Genomic DNA, 14,626 nt, shown 5'->3' with positions numbered 1-14,626 from the left:
GCTTGACCCAGCTCTAGGCTTCTATGACTTGAATGAACTATTAAAGATGTTTCTTGTCTGAGTGAAATCTTCATTGAACTAATAGTTTAAGATGAACACATTAAGGAATATGGAGGTCCCCCTATGATTTGCTTAATATTAAAAAGGATATAAATAGTGGGGTCTAATTTGAACACAGTTCCTTTGTCTACAAATTCAACCTGCCTTCCATTACTAATTTAAGCCATATCTGAAGTAGAAATCACCTCCACTATATCCTTATCAAATATTCTTATAGTCTGCAAGAAAATATCTCCAGTTATAAGGAGCTCACTACATCATGTGGCAATCCATTTCATTGCTGGACAGTACTAATCATTAGAAACGTTCCTGCCAAGATTCCAGCATTTTTTGCATTATCTGTTGTTATGGATTATCTTCACCAGACCTCCTTTTCATTCATGTCTATAAGAAAAAGTTGATGGTGGCCCATTAATTTTTTAAAGGTCCCCTTTTCTGCAATGGATCTTGTTTAAATAGGTCATCCTTTTTGTGGAGGCAAAGGCATAAAAATAGCTATCTCTAGACATTTAACAATAGGTTTGAGTATATTTATAAAGACAGATTTTTTTTGCATTCTATATTTGTTAAACATTTATCCCATTCCAATCATTCACCCAGTTAAATGGAGCTTCATTGGATTATGCTCTGGAGAAACTGCAGTAGACTTAAGGGAGTTTTTGCAACAACAAAGAACAAATACAGGTCACTTGTAATTCTGTAATGAAGGCTGAGTACAGTGCCATTTTATTTCTGGGAAACAAATAGTCAACCAAGCATGATTTTGGTGCTAACTTCGTCTTAAAATCATCAGATTTCAGAGAAGAAAAAAAAAGATGTTGGGACCATGAATGTAGAATTTCAGAATCAGAAGAGAAGTTAGAACACAGTGAATGAATCAGAAAAGATCATCAAGCTCATCAAATACAGCCCCCTCCATTTGTAGAGGAAGCAAGTGAATGTGTTTTATATTGCCAGCATCACTGCAGATATGACTTTAAATTAGTCATCTCTCAGAAGCTCATTATCCTCATCTCTCCAAAGGACATAACAATACTTTCCCCATTAAACATCATAAGGTATTGTGGGATATCAGAATTAAATACTTAATGCTGAAAAATAAAAAGCATCATGAAATGTAAAATGTAAGATCTTAGATTTAGTGGAAGAAACCTAAGAGATCATGAGGAATTAAATGAAAAGGACACTACTTCTAAAGTTTTAGAACCTTGCTTCAACTCTGACCCTTGAATGTATATCCCCTACAGGACTTAATCTCATTGTTTTTGTTTTTTGTTTTTTGTTTTAATTTTCTCATTTGTACAAAACAAGGGGAAATCCCTTTAGCTTTTCATATTTTTTCAGATCTATAATCTCTTAATTCCTTCCATTTTCAGGAAAAGTTGAGATAGAGAAGTAAATTTCATGGCATGGTATTATTTTGATTTTTGAGATTATTTTAAAGATTCTCCAGGAACTCATGAGTCAGAACTCAGTTTAACTATTTGACTGAAAAATGGAAATACATCTATGTTATATTTTCAGATAGTGTGAACCCTGTATTTTGTCCCCACATTCTAGGTAGGCCATCCCAAATCAAACATGGAATGATTGAGAGTGTTTGTAATGACATCAGTCTGAAACATAGGCTGCCCATGGAATCTTGCTAAGTAGGTGAGGGGGTGGGACAGAGGTGAGACTTCACTTCCTTCCTAAAAACCTTTTGCCTCCTAGTCCCAGTGGTCCTGGAGGAATGCACCGAGCCTCTTTTGGTCATGGCTGGGAGCACAAACTGTGCAGTTTGAGACTAGAAGCTCTGCTCAGACCAACTTGTGAATGGAAGTGGGAATGAGTGGCAAGAAGGACATTACTTGGGAGAATATGCATGTTCACAGCTCAGAGGATTAAAGGCCCATGTTCTTATCACCACTGAACAGAGTATTATAAATCCAGCCTTAGAATACCAAATCCCCTTGTGGCTCGGCCATTGTTTGGGAATATTAAAAAGCCCTGAGACAGAAATAATCAGTTTCCGAATGACACATTGTCAAATAAAACATTTCTCATATTATCCTTTTCTCTCCTTTCCCTGGCTCCCTCTCCCGTGCCTGGATAATTTAACATGAAAAATATATTTAAATGAGGCTGAGTTGAATGGATTTCTAAGTTTGACTCTTCTGAAGATCTCAGTAGGGTGTGTGTGTGTGTGTGTGTGTGTGTGTGCCTGTACATGCGCGTGTGAATTAGCATGTTGTCAGTGTATGGATTAAAGAAGCAGGCTGTGATTTGTGGATCATAGATTTATAAATAGAAGAAACTTCAGACATCATCTAGTCCACCTCAATAAACTGAAGTCCAGAGAGTTTGGGGATAGTGACCAAGGTTACCCAGCAACTACAAAATGGCAACGCTGGGATGGTGAGCCAAGTCCATTAAATCCAAATAATTCTTTCCAATAAACCTTTATTTTCTACTCCATACATTCCCTCCCAAGCCATGGGTGACCAACATAGATTGTGAGGAAGCATGGAGATAGCTTGGAGGAGAAAAGAAGTCAAAGGCAAATGTCTTTATTCCCTACTAATGCAGGTCGTAGTAATGGCTCTTATTTTTATAGTTTTCCAGTCAGTTAACAAGCACTGATTACTCACTTACTATGAAATTCTCCCCCCATAAGAAGACAAGAATGAATCAGTACCTTTCCTTAAGGAACTAGATGCACATATATAGGAATATATATATATAATAAATTTCAAGTAACTTTTAGAGGAATAGCACTAAGTGTCAGGTATAGCAAGATTCTTTTTATTTAGAAAGTGGAACCTAAAGCTGTCTTAGAAGAAACTGGGGCTTTCTCAGAAACTCATTATCCTCATCTCTCCAAAAATCATAACAATACCTGCCCCAATAAACAGCCTAAGATATTCTGGGGCATCAGAATTAAATACTGAATGTTGAAAAGTAAAAAGCATTGTGAAAAGTAAAACACAAGATCTTAGATTTAGTGGAAGAAACCTAAAAGATCATGAGGAAATAAATGAAAAGGACACTACAAAGACAGAGATGAGGAAGGAGAACATTTGAAGTATAGACACTTGCATACATTATCCCCCTTGATTATCACAAGGACAGTGTTGTACTTTATGAATAAGTCTTATCACCCCCATTTTACAGATAAGGATACAAAGAACCATGATTTGTCTTTTAAAATTTCCCAAGGTCAAACAATCAGGAGTTAGTAATGTTGAACACAGGACCTCTGAACCAAAATGCAGTTTTTCTATTACATAGTGCAGGAGAAATAAGAAATGGAAAAGCTGCTTCTTGTTCCTCCAGGGAAGTTAGCCTTCCTGTTAGTTCTCTGGCTTCAGACTGAAGATATCCTTATATACAAAATGAGCAATTTCTAGTTGGAGGAGGAGACAACAAGAGGAAACAGTTTCAGGTAAGTTGATAACTGAGACTTGACCCAGGCATTTTACAGATCAGGAAACTAAGGTCCAGAGAGATAAATGGATTTGTTTCAGGTTTCACAGATAGGAAATAGCAGTGCTAGATGTGAACCCTGATTTTAAAATCCAGTATTTTTCCTCCACTATATCAAGATGCTCCATTGGTGGAAAAAGTTGATCCTTTTGTGTCTTCTCTCCTCCTGTGAAATGTTTTTTAGAAATGCTCAGATACAGGAGACAGCTCATGACCTTCAGGTCTGTGCCGTGTGTAATCTCACAGAAATCAAACCCCCTCCACAGGGCCAAATCAAATAGACTAGCATTCTTATTTTTGGAAACTCCGAAACACTCCACAAACCTCATTTCACAGTGGTCTCCCCTAGGTGTATGCAGCACAAATCGGATTTGGCATCAGGTCTTTGAAGGAACCAGAGTTACCTCAGCTTTCTCCCCAGATCCCTCTCTAGCTCTGACCCTTCATTAACTTTCCTGTGTCAAAGTCAGAGTCCTTCCCTAAGTCTTTGCCTCCTCACTGACTCCTCCACCCACCCTCACACTGTGTGAGGAACCTGACCTCTCCCCCTATTAATTCCTCCCACACCTATACTGTGTTTCAGCTTGCTGGTCCTCTGTTTCTGGAGGCAGAGATGAGTAGGAGTAAAAATGCAGAGAGGCAATCGTGGGCGGATACCACTGCAGGTGGTAGGATTAGCCAAGGTAGGGAAAGAACCCTACTTTCTTATCCTAGTCTCTGAGGGCTCCTCACCCACTCTCCTCAGGGAGGAAGGAGTCGGTCGCATGGCAAGGCCCTGGGGATACCCAATATTTTTTTCTTCAGTTCTGTGCTCAGCTGTCTTTCGGAGAGCTGAGAATCCAGGGCCTATGACAGAACCACTGTGGTCCTGCCAGGCTGTGATGATAACTCTGTTATGAGAGATCCAGTTAGAGAGCCCAGAAGGAGCATATCTCATTCAAGTACTCTGTAATAAGGGAACCTTCCTGTTTTAAGAGCTCCAAGTGTTCTTCTTAGAGCAAGAAATAAATATTCCCAGGTCAATTCATTGAGGGTGGAGGGCTAGGATCTAGAGCAGGGGTAGAGGACATTCAATTCTCAAGCTGTATAAAGCCTGAGAAATCATTTGCTGAGGTAGCAACAGGGGATGATGAGCTGAAATCTGGGCATAACAATCTCCCACTGCTTGAGTTCCATAAGTTGATAATTTTATATGGCACAAGAATGATGTTATAAATATCCAAATGGCCCTTGGCAGAAAAAAAGTTCCCCATCCCTAGGATAGAGCAAAGCTTCTTAACCTATTGGATCATGTAACTGGAAATGGGGTCACATAATTGAAAATTATGATTTATTGTCAATCTATTTTATATAACTGTATATTCCAGGTTATGCAAAAAATTTCCCAGGTGAAAAGGGGCTGCAAGTGGAAAAAGTTTTAAGAACCTCTGATCTAAAGAACCAATAACCCCAGAATAATGAAATTTTAGAATTTAGAAATTTAAAATTTAGCTGGATGGAACTTCAAATGCATATTTCTTATGTAATCTTGGACAAGTCATGGAATTATTCTGGGCTTCTATTTTCCATATTTTGAAGGAAAAAATTGACCAAATAGTCTCTAAGCTTTCTTCCAACTCTGAAGCTTATGAAGCTATGCATAAACTCTATGTCACTGAGAATTGTTCTCAAATTTTTGTTGCTGATGGGTTTGTTTTTGTTTTTCCATGTCACAGTACTCTGCACTTGGTACACTGATTGCTTAAATTGATACCCGTTGGAATGATGGGAGACTTGTTTGTATAAAGTTTCCTTTTAAAAACAGCAGCCATTATAATTGAATGCTGCATATGTAATATGTAGGATTTATGTATTTTGTATATATAGTATATACTACACTAACCAGACTGTGTATCTAGGGTAAGTTAAATTTATATAAAACAAAATTATACATTTTCTTTAATTTGTCATAATATAAGATCCTAAGTTTTGCAAAACTATTGCTATAAAGCATCCCCAATAATCTGGATTTACATGAGTCATGATGCAAGTTATTGATTGGCAGTCTAATACTACACCAGGGGCTAATTTTAAATTTGATATCCCCCTTCATTTTCCAACTCAATTTTCTCTTTTTAAAAAATATCTCCCTTCTTTATACACGTTTTTCTCCTACTCAGTTCAAAGAGTCATTGCAACCATAATCTCATAGTGTCTCTAGCATCTGAGAATGAAACTGATCAATAAATTCATACAATCCATATTTCACAAAAAAAATGGATCTGGAAAATAACTTAGAAATAATCTAATCCAACCAACTCATTTTATAGAGGAGGAAGTTGAGACTAAAGGAGATAGATGTGATTCTCCTACCTCAGGTAGTAAAGTCAAGGCATTTATTTTTTTTAAGGATAAGAAGAAAGGAAAATGCTTAATACAATGAGATTGATTACTAGTGAATAAATTGCATAAAGAATGACAGATTAATGTTATCATAATGGGGAAGTATTTTAGAATCCTTTCAATTAAATGTTTTATTGAAAACTTAATACTGAACATCAATACACAACCAATTCAGTAATTATTAATCATCTTCTACAATTCAGACCCTATACAAGACAATGGAGATAAACATACGGAAATATAATAATTCCTGCCTTCAAGCAGATTACCTTTGTTTGTGTATAGAAAGGAACCTAATCTGTTTTAAATAGGTAGGTTTTAATTTATTATTTTCAGTACACAAATATCACACTGATTTTTAGTCTCCTACTGAATCCCCAACAGGATTCTTTCTTCATTTTCATTCAGTTTTTTTCACATGTCTTTTTTCTTAATGATACTATAGTATTCCATTACATTAATGTGCTGCAATTTAGTTAACTATTTGCCTACTATTGGATATTTTGGTGAATTCTAGGTTTTTAGCAATTACATATAGTGCACAAAGGAAATCTCTGAAAAGCAGACTTTTTTCCCTCAGATAAAAGAGCAATATTTTCAGTATATTTTCCCAACAATTAAAAGATTCCTGTTTTAAGAGCTCTAAGTGTTCTCCTTAGAGCAAGAAGGAAATATTCCTAGGTCAGTTCAGCATATAAATATTTTTTGTAACTTTTAGTGCATATTGACCAGTTATCTTGGCATTTTGGAAACAAGACATTGTATAAAGGGAATTAAAGGACCTACACTCAAATCCTAACTCTTCTATTTATTATCAGATTGAACAAGTTACTTCCTTTTCTCTGGGCCTCAGTTTGCTTCTGTAGTAAAGGAGTAAAAAGAAATTAGTTAATGAAATGGAGTAAACTAAGTTTCCCTGAAAAATTTAAAAAATATATTAGGCTAGATGGTACCTGACTTCTTTTCTACCTGTAAATTCTATATATCTTGGAATTATATCAAATAGGCCTTTACCTACTTACTCTCTGTGTTCAAGAAGCCAAATCCAGTCTTACTTAGCAAGCGTTCTTCCCGCTCTCCCAACTATGGAGCTCCCTGAGCCTTGCCTGGACCCAGAAGTGTCATTTGCCAGGCCTGCATCTGCTCAGCTGAGAAAGAGAAGTGTATTCACTGCCTCCCTGAGCTCTTCTTCCCATTACTGTCAATTACAGGACCAAATGAGAAAACAGATGAGACCAAGGAGGGGAGGGAAGGAGGAGGGGGAATCCTAATGAGAGCTGCCATATTGTGCTCATAGAGTTGTTTCCCATAGCAGATTGGAAGCAAGGACCATGGGGAAAGGCACAGCTCATCTCTTTATAGTTCTCCAAACAGGGGGCCCATCCTTGCTTTGTAGCACCCCCTCACCCCAGTCTTTGGGACCAGATACCTAATACTGCATTGCATGCTCAGAGACTCTGGTCTAGATTAAGCTTTGGGGGACTGAGAAAAACTTCCTTTTGTTAAAAACGCTTCATCAAAACCAATGTTCTGAGGACTCCAGCCATCTTTGCTACTCATGCATTCCACCTGGTATTTACAGATGGGCTGTGCATCATTAGTTAACTTATCTCATCCAGTGATCTCCTGCTTAATACAAAAGTGATTTTTCTGTGCAAGAAATAAAAAATTGAACTATCTCCTGAATAGGTAGCCTGAGGAATTGTTTCACCTCTGACTTAGAAGTATTCTTTTTTGTTGTTCTATTTCTTCATTTCTCTTTTTCTGGGTTTTCCTCCTCTCCTTTCTTTCTCCCATTTTCTCTGCTTCTTGCTCTCTACCTTCTCTTCTTTCCACATCTGCCTCACCTAGCAGAGTCTCAGGATCTCAAGCTAAATGAGATTTTTGAAATTATCTAGCCTAACACTTGCCAGGTAAACACATCTCTTCTGTGACATTTTGGGTGGGAGGTGAAACAGTTTAGTTTAAGGTGAATTATCTGAGTTCTAAATCTCTTTTTGTTTTTATTTTTGTACCTCCCTTGACTACACTTAATAAACATTCAGTAAATTTTTGTTGAATGAAATTGAATTGAATTTAGTTAATCAAAACATGGTTTGGGATATAGAGTTAGATGACCTGGGTAGACATTTTCACTTTGCTACTTATAGCTCCATATATTTCCCTACCAGAATATAAGTTCCTTGAGGAGGAGGTCTTTTTTTCTCTCTTTTTTCTTTGTATTGTCACTGCTTAGAGCAATGCTCAACATATAATAGGTTCTTAAATAATTCTTGCTGATTGATTTAACCCTCTAAAGGTCTAAGGTCCTCAGTCATCTTATTTGTAAAATTAAGGCATTGGATGAGAAAATTTCTTCCACGCTCTTGATTTATAAGCCCAGCCAGGAGACTTCATTAACCCTGAGTTGTTGTTCTCCCTCCTATAGGGCGGCCTGATTGCCCTCCTTCTGCTCTTGCTGGTATTCACCGTGGCACTTTATGCCCAGAGGCGCTGGCACAGACGACGGCGGGTCCCCCAAAAGAGTGCCAGCACAGAAGCAACCCATGAGATCCACTACATCCCGTCAGTGCTCCTGGGACCCCAAGCTCGAGAGAGCTTCCGGAACTCTCGCCTTCAGGCCCACAATTCTGTCATCGGCATGCCCATCCGAGAGACCCCCATCCTCGATGACTACGACTACGACTATGAAGAAGAGGAGCAGCCCAGAAGGACAAACCATGTCTCTCGGGAAGATGAATTTGGGAGCCAGGTGACTCGGACCCTAGAGAGCCTGGGTCAGGCTAGCGAGGAGAAGATGGACTTTGAGAAAAAAGGTGAGTCCTTCTGTGATCCTTTTTTTCTATTCATTGATGGGAGAGCATGTTGTAAGGGAAAAGAACATTGGGAGTAGAGCAAAATCTGGGTTTAAGGTCTGTCCCATTCATGTATTATCTGTGTGACTCTTGGCAAGTAAATTGATCTCAATAATCTCAGCTTTCTTATCTTTAACAGTTAGCCTGGATTAGATGTATTAGATTCATTCGGAGTTTACTTTCTATGGTATTAGATTCCAGTGGCTGTTGGCTGAGAGGAACAAAGAAAAATGTCTAACTCTGGCAAGAGATATTGAAAGGTAGTTATTGGCAATATTAATATCGTGTCCTTACCACTGGTAATATATTCTTCTTATCAAGACAAAATAGTTTTATTGGAAGTAATTTTGACTTCTGAGTCATAAGAAATGAGTTTGGATCTGGGCTCCATTAAGTCTTTAACCTTAGGCAAACAGTATAAGGATTATTTGTGTCTAGATCTCCACAGAAGTGGATAAAAGAGTCCTGGTTCCCATGGAAGCACTTAAAGTATGTATCAGTGTTATGTGTATGCTTATCTCTAGGGTACATAGATATATGCACACACATATATGTGTATATACATGTATGTGCACATGTGTATGTGTGTACAAATACACATACATATATAATATTTTTTACTTTGAAGAAAATGCTAAAAAAAATCATAAAATGATTACAGAAATAGCCCAGAAATAAAAATTACAGCTCTCCTTTTTCTCTGGTGACTCCTACTCCTTCATACCCAAAGCTTTAAATAACTAGCCAATTAACAAGGATGTATTGAAAGCTTGCTATATGCTAGGCATTTTAAGATATGTGCATACAAAAGGAGGCAAAAGTACTGTCCTGACCTCAAGAAATGTATGCTTTAATATGGGAGAGATCATGAAATTATGAGTTGCATACAAGCTATATAGACAGAGTGAATGGAAGATAGTCTTGCAGACATAGTTCTAACCCATGGTTTGGACTCTCCTTGAAAGGAAAACAAGCTTGGAAATTCTAGAGAGGCAATTCTCTTTCTCATCAGACTTACAAAGTGCAAATTATTTATATTAATATAGGACAAATTATTTAGGAATTGAACATTGTATAGGAATTATTTTCTCCTCTGCTTATTAGTTCCTCAGTCCAGAAGTCTGGAACTCCAAATTGTCCATGCTTCACATTTCACAGATAAGGAGACTGATACTAGAGCTATTTAACCAGATTCATACAGCTTTTGTCCAAACTGGGGATTCTGACTAGGATCCTTCCTTTCTTGATTCTATGTGGTTTTTCTGCTTGCATTCATACCCCTGTCCAATGCATCCTTCACATCTAGAATCATCTTCCTTTTCCAGAGCTTTGAGTCTTTTGGCAAGAACTTTCAATGGTTCCCTGTTACCTAAAATGTGGAGTCTTTGCCCTAATGTTTAGGACCCTCTGTAGTGTGCCACCTTTCTGAATTTTTACTTTATTTTCTTTCATGTACTTTATGCTAAACTGGACTGTTTTCTTGTCCTAAAACTCTTTTCTTGTCCTACATTTTCTTATCTCTGTACATTTTTGAAAGTCACCTTTCCTACCTCAAAACCCATCCCTCCTCATGTCTATCTATTCAAATCCTTCTCTTCTTTTAAGGTCTGACTTACAAGTCAATTTTTCTGTAATCTTTTTTGAGATCCCTAGCTAGAAGTGATATCCTTTCCTTATATTAGACTAGATTCCTCCTTTGTCCCAGAACATCCTACTTAATAAAATATTTTCCTTCCCCCTCTAGAAAACTGTTAGCTTCCTGAAGGCAAGGACCAACTCTATTATTTTTTGAAGGATTAATTCTTTTCCTATAGTAGTAAGTACTCATTAAACGGTTATGAAATTGAAACTCTCCTGGTCCAGAGAGTTATCAATCTCTGATCTAAGTAGAAAACTCTGAAAAATGGAAAGCTAATTGCCAGATTTTAGGCAAAGTGTATAATCTCCCTCAGCTTAAAACTGAGAGGTGACACAAAATAGTTTGTTTTCATTCTTCTTTACCTACTGGTAAAGCTATATAAGAGACAGAGGCAAAGAAAGAGAAATAAGATAAAGGGGCTATAACTATAGTAATAGGCTGGACATTGTAGTTCATGACAAGCTTTTAGGTATCTATTGCTTTCTTTTAGTCAGAATGAAAGTTCCTAATTGGATATAAACCAGACCAGGAGAAATTACAAGAGAGCAGGGCACTGTGGTAAATTTTTCCAAAGAGCAGACTCACTAAAATATTCTGATTTTCCAACCTGGGCTACATGTATTCCTGTGAAATTGAAAGATGGTTAAACTATACATAGGGCTGAGCTTATCTTACAAAGATGGGAAGATGTATCTAGGTAATATCAATTTGTTAATTGATGCAGAAGGCACTGCGAGTATTCATTTTCCAATACTAATTGGGCAGAAGGGACTCATCTACAAGAAAGATACTTGGTTTTCTGAGTGCTTCAAAGGGTATTCAGGATCACAGGATGGAAGCTGGTAGTGGATATAGGATGTAGGGAGTTATTGCCTAAGTATCTATATATCTCTTTGTATTCATAAACATATTTATAGCTAACTCTCTTGATATGTCTATGAGTTTGGAGCTGCCTCAGAGTAATTAATAAATGGTATCCTAGAAAGGACAGATTATTGAACCTGGTATCAGGAAGTTCATCAATTCAGTCATTTTCTAGTCATGTGCACTTGCAGAACTCTTCATGACCCCTTTTGGGGTTTTCTTGGCAATGATTCTGTAATGGTTTGTCATTTCCTTCTCTAGCTCATTTTGCAGATGAGGAAACTGAGGCACACAGGATTAAGTGACTTGTCCTGAGTTATACAACTGGTAAGTGTCTGAGGTTAGATTTGAACTCAGAAAGATAACTTTTCTTGCCTCCAGACCCAGCACTCTGTTCACTGCACCTCTTGGCTGTTCAATGGACTCAGGAAGATCAAATATAGCCTCAGAAACTCACTTGTTGTGTGACCCTGAAAAAGTCTACCTTGGTTTTCCCGTCTGTAAAATGGAAGCAATAATAGCACCAATCTTCCAGTTTTGTTGTGAGGATAAAATGAAAAAATATTTATAAAGCACTTTGAAAATCATAAAGTAATATATAAATGTTAGCTATCCTGATAGAATTGAGACTATAATCTATTAGTCCCTTGTAGGGAATCATGGGAAAATAGTCCAGAACTTCAGAGCAAAGGCAAAATGGCCTAATTCCAGAGTTCTTAATTTGATTTCTTTGAACATTTATATATGTAAACATATATAGGTATAAATAATGCACATAAACATATATAGACACACACACATACACACATACACATATATTGCCTGAATGTATATATATAAAAATATTTCCATATCATTTGTTTTCTTTGTAATAAGATGTGTTTTATTTACACTTAAAAACATTATTTTGAGCAGGGGTCTTTTGCTTTTAACAGACACTGAAACATTTAAGACTGTATAATGGTGGAGAGAGCACTAAATTTGGAGTCAGGGAACCTGGATTTGGATCCCATCTTTAGTATTATAACATCACTTTGACTTTGAGCAATTTTCTTAACCTCTTATTAATATGACAGATTTAGTGCCTCAGTTTCCTCATCCTTAATATGAGAAGGTTAGATTTGATAATCATATATTTAGACCTGGAATGGGCCTGAAAGGCCATCAGGACTAAATCTTTCATTTTATTGATGAGGAAACTCAGACCCCAAAAAGGCACAGGAACATATTAAATCCAGTCCTAGATACTTCCTAGTTATATAATCCTAGTAAGTATCTTGAACTAGATTTGAACTTGGATCTTTTTTACTCAAATTCTAGGATCTCTCCCAATTCATGACCCTACTAACTTTAAAGAAAGGGAGTGAAATAAAATGGGTAAAAATTGTCCTTGAATTGAAGAAGATCTGGATCCAAAGCCTGTCTCTAATCCATCCTAGTTGTTACCATGGGTATATTAACTAATCTCTCTCTATGTATCCAGACACCTCTTTAAAACTGAGGTGCAAGTGAGCTGCTGATATGTATCACATTAGAAAGTGCTTCACAGGGAGCACTTTTATTTCTACAAAATGAAATCACAAGGGTTGTAGCTCCCATTGCATCTCAACCCTGCCATAACTCTGCAAAAATATTATGTGTGAGTTCAGTTAGAGCCAAATAGTTAGCAATTATATAATGCTTTAAGTTCAGCACAGATTGGCTATAGAATTATAAGAATTAGAAAGAATCTCTGATTGCTCCAGTGTTTCTCAGATTCCATTGCTGATCAAGGAGAAGGTTTTAATGCCTTTAATACTTTTCTAGAATATCAATAGTTTAGGAAACTCTTTCTTTCTGAATCTAAGGACAAGAGGTATGTGACAAGGACATAAGGTGAGGAGCAGCTGTGGATGTAAAGCAAGGAATTAACGATGATCTTCTGTCTCTGATTCCAAAAGAAGAAAAGCTTGACGAGAACCCAGCAAAGGTTGGAAAGAATCCAGCAATGGAAAAGTGGCTGGCAGTGAGGCAAAATTCTAAAATGTGCCTGTGACAAACTTGGGGGACAGGTCCTGCAGAGAGACAGGTAGTTTGTCCTGAGAATAAAAAGAGTTCCTAAGGATCAAGGCACTGTGCACAATAAATCCTTCTCCCAACCCAAGAGACTGTGCTGTGGCCTCAGGAGCAGCTTGACCCAGGAAGCTACTCCCAGACATAAAGTCCAGAATGACAGAGGACAACACCTCCCTAAGCCACGATAGCCCAGGCTGTCCTGACTTATCTTCAAAGGGCTTATTTTTTATGAGATAACTTTAAATATGATGATAATAGGCTTCATTTTCTTCACTTTGTTCTACAATTCTCTCATCCCTTCTTCTCATTTATTCCAGACTTCCTAGACTACAATTTATGAGTTCCTTGAATTATTTATTTCAAGCTCCAAAGTGTTCTATGACAAATTATTTTGAGAACTGATATAGTCCAATCTCTTAATTTTATTTCATTTTATTAATGTCCTTTGTCTTCATATTAAAGTAATTTCCCAAATCCCTTTCCTCCACATCTACAAAACGGAAATTATAATACTTGATGTGCCTGTCTCATAAGACCATTGTGAAGAAAAGTGTTTAGAAAACTATCAATGAACAGCATTTATTAACTGTTTATTATGTACCAGGCACAGAACTAAGCACTGATCTACATTATCCTCAGTGAAAGCAATACCTTAACTCTTTCCTTGATATGGATTAGACGAGGTTTTTTTGTTTGTTAATTGATTGGTTGTTGTTGTTGTGTTCCCCCCCCCAACCCCCCCGTGAATGATATTGAGACATTCCTTCCTTGAGACTTGTCTTAGTCAGGGGGCTAAAGGTCTGAACTGCTAATACCTCTTCTTCATAACCTACCTACTAAGCACCCAGGAGGATCTAGCGAGACTCTCACATGCTTATCTGGTCAATTCTAATAGAAGCTTCTTCATTCAGCTGAATCAACTCAGGATGACTAACATTGCCTGTCTTGGTTAATTATTTTTCTGCTCTGGCTAAGCAAATTTCCTTTTGTTAAATGTGAGTGATGTAGAGTCTCCCAATTTATTATAATGTCCAAACTAAATTGTGACAGGACTTGTCTTAGTCAGGCCCATCCTAGAACAAAGAAAAAGCCAAAACAGCTGTTGGCCTGAAGGAACTTACATGTAACCAGAGAGACAACATATGCAACATGTATATAAATAGTAATTTTGATCAGTATGACTGGATTATAAAGTAGATGGAGGGGAATGATGTATTAAAAACTGAGAAAATAGGAAGTGATCAGGTTGTGATGAATTTTGAATGCCAAAAAAGGATCTTATTAAATGTGATCCTAGAGGGAATAG

The 14,626-nt window shown here is 37.2% G+C and overlaps 1 protein-coding gene across 2 annotated transcripts in view; it reads left to right on the top strand.

Annotated features, from left to right (window-relative positions):
• Positions 1 to 14,626, top strand: part of ASTN2 (astrotactin 2) — a 1,134,072-nt gene that overhangs the window by 268,084 nt on the left and 851,362 nt on the right. For both annotated transcript variants that reach the window (XM_051979519.1, XM_051979520.1), the window contains exon 3: positions 8,336 to 8,723. In XM_051979519.1, coding sequence (XP_051835479.1) covers positions 8,336 to 8,723 — 388 coding nt within the window. The remainder of the gene's footprint in view (positions 1 to 8,335; positions 8,724 to 14,626) is intronic.

The sequence above is a fragment of the Antechinus flavipes genome, chromosome 2, assembly GCF_016432865.1.
Source record: "Antechinus flavipes isolate AdamAnt ecotype Samford, QLD, Australia chromosome 2, AdamAnt_v2, whole genome shotgun sequence".
Lineage (NCBI taxonomy): Eukaryota > Metazoa > Chordata > Mammalia > Dasyuromorphia > Dasyuridae > Antechinus > Antechinus flavipes.
This window is presented reverse-complemented; position numbering and strand designations above follow the sequence as displayed.